Below are 2003 nucleotides of genomic sequence, written 5' to 3'. Positions count from 1 at the left end.
TGAAGCATTATCCGTGCTGCTCCGCAACCCAAGATACATTCCGATTTCTTTTTTACTACTTACATCATAGTGCTTCTTCTCGGTTTTATTCACACATTTGCCATTCATGCACCACTTCCCTTCCCCGCAACTGGTGCCGTCTGCCCACGGGAAGTGTTTGGTTTGGCACACCAGCAGTCCTCCAGAAGTGCCCGTACACCACAGCGTCGTACACGTACTGGCTGCGTCGGGGCAGTGCTTGGACTCATCTCCAAATGTAAACTGGCACTGCCTGTTGGCATCGTACAACGTGCCCGGCAAGTCAGAAGGAAGCTGGATCGGTTTGTGGGGCTTGTCCAACAAACACTCACCTGAAATGGAAGGAAAAAGACATAAAAAAAAAAAACAAAAGGCAAAGCAGTCAGTGAGTTTGGTTTCAAATGAGAACTGCTTTGTAACCTAAGTCTTTGAGCCAATTTGTGCCACCGTTTTTGTAAAACTAAGGGTCTTCTAAATTCACTGGCAGCATGTAAAAGGTTAAGTCTATGCTGTAGCAGAAAGCACTCCGTTAAGAAAAAGGAAAAAGAAAGAAAGAAAGAAAAAGGGCAAAGCAGTAAAGCACAAGAGCTTAAATGCCACATCAATGGAAAGCTTAATAATCTCACCATGACCATTATCCAAAAATGTGGTAATCATGTAGGCACTACATGGAGACCACGGCTGGCTGCGATCCAGATTGGAAAGCATCGATGCCATCATGTGGAAATCCCGGCTTATTCCATTAATACCAGCACACTGCTTTGCATCGTCATGAGGCATGTTAAACACGTGGCCTTTAGGAAAAAAAAAAAAAAAAAGGAAAGTTTGTGATTTTAGGAAGTCTGTCCTATGCATTACCAATATTACTGTAGAGCTGCTCATAGCCTGGTCTTTAAATAATAACCCGAATCGGAATACTGCCAAACTTTAAGCAGATGGCACTGTATCTTTGCTCCCCTCACGGGCTTCTCCCATGCTTTTTTCCTGCAACCAGCCAAATACACAGCTCTTGCAGACAATGCCGTGCGGACAGGATTTGCTTCCCGCGTTTCAGCCCTGCTACAAGGCAAAGCTTTGCCTCCTCCCGACTGTGCTGGGGAGCGCAGGGTGCTCCGAGCCCACGGCGCGGGCTGGGCTTCTCTTTGCCTTACGGCATCAGGCTGGCTTCAGTTAATCACGAGACATGGCCTTGCAAAGTTCCGAGTACCTAGCTCGTGGGCTGTTGTAAAGGCAGCCTGTAAACCATCGTCTTCTATGATAGAGCAACTGCGGTTTAGATCACAAACTGTTCCCACGTCAGCCATCCCAAGAGTATCACATGTCTTGGCACCGCAGAGGTCCTGTAAAAAAAAAAAAAAAAAAGGCAGTTTCATTATTAATCAGATCAGAGACTTAACCTTGGCAAGAAACATCCAGCCCTGGCAGTTTGCCTTTACTTATGGAAAGAGCATAAATATTCAGCACTTCAATGGGTATGATGGCAAGAATCTGCCTTTGGAACGTACACGAGGGTTACACGTAGAAATAAAATGCATAATTTCCATACTAAATCTGCTAAAAATATATGAGGCAGAAATACATTGTGCATACTCTGAGCTTCACCTGAGACAGTGCAAACGGCACAATAAACGACTCACTAAAAAGCGGCTCGTTCCATTTTCAGCCTACTTTGCTGAAGCTGTGATGACCCGAGACTGCCTCTGAACACTTTTTCAGAGGTCTCCTGGCAGCGGGGCCCTCCGGGGGCAGGGAGCAACGGGATTTCGGGGATTTGAAAGATGGATTCGACCTCCGTGTCCCTCACCTGCCTGGTGAAGAGGATTGCCGTGTCGTAGTGCTCCGCGTGCCGGTCACTGGGTGGGTTGTGCTGCTTCTGCCAGCTGCAGAAGTTTCTCAAGGTCAGGGCCGCATTGGAAGAGATATCGGGTCCCTTCCGTTCCTCGTAAATGACCATGATTTTCACCACCACGAGGCTGATGGAGTTG

At 47.1% G+C, this 2003-nt stretch overlaps 1 protein-coding gene across 1 annotated transcript in view; it reads right to left on the bottom strand.

The window, feature by feature from the left end:
- ADAMTS1 (ADAM metallopeptidase with thrombospondin type 1 motif, 1) overlaps nt 1-1999 on the bottom strand; it is a gene marked incomplete at both ends in the record, with an annotated part of 4502 nt that extends 2503 nt beyond the window's left edge. Inside the window, 4 exons of the mRNA XM_009700897.1 lie at nt 64-350; nt 645-812; nt 1226-1358; nt 1823-1999. Of these exons, the coding sequence (XP_009699199.1) occupies nt 64-350; nt 645-812; nt 1226-1358; nt 1823-1999 (765 nt within the window). The remainder of the gene's footprint in view (nt 1-63; nt 351-644; nt 813-1225; nt 1359-1822) is intronic.
- Between the last annotated feature and the right edge of the window lie 4 nt (nt 2000-2003).

This window comes from Cariama cristata, unplaced genomic scaffold, assembly GCF_000690535.1.
Source record: "Cariama cristata isolate BGI_N322 unplaced genomic scaffold, ASM69053v1 scaffold27825, whole genome shotgun sequence".
In the NCBI taxonomy this organism is placed as follows: Eukaryota; Metazoa; Chordata; class Aves; order Cariamiformes; family Cariamidae; genus Cariama; species Cariama cristata.
Note: the sequence above shows the minus strand (reverse complement) of the source record. Positions and strands in the feature narration are given on the sequence as shown.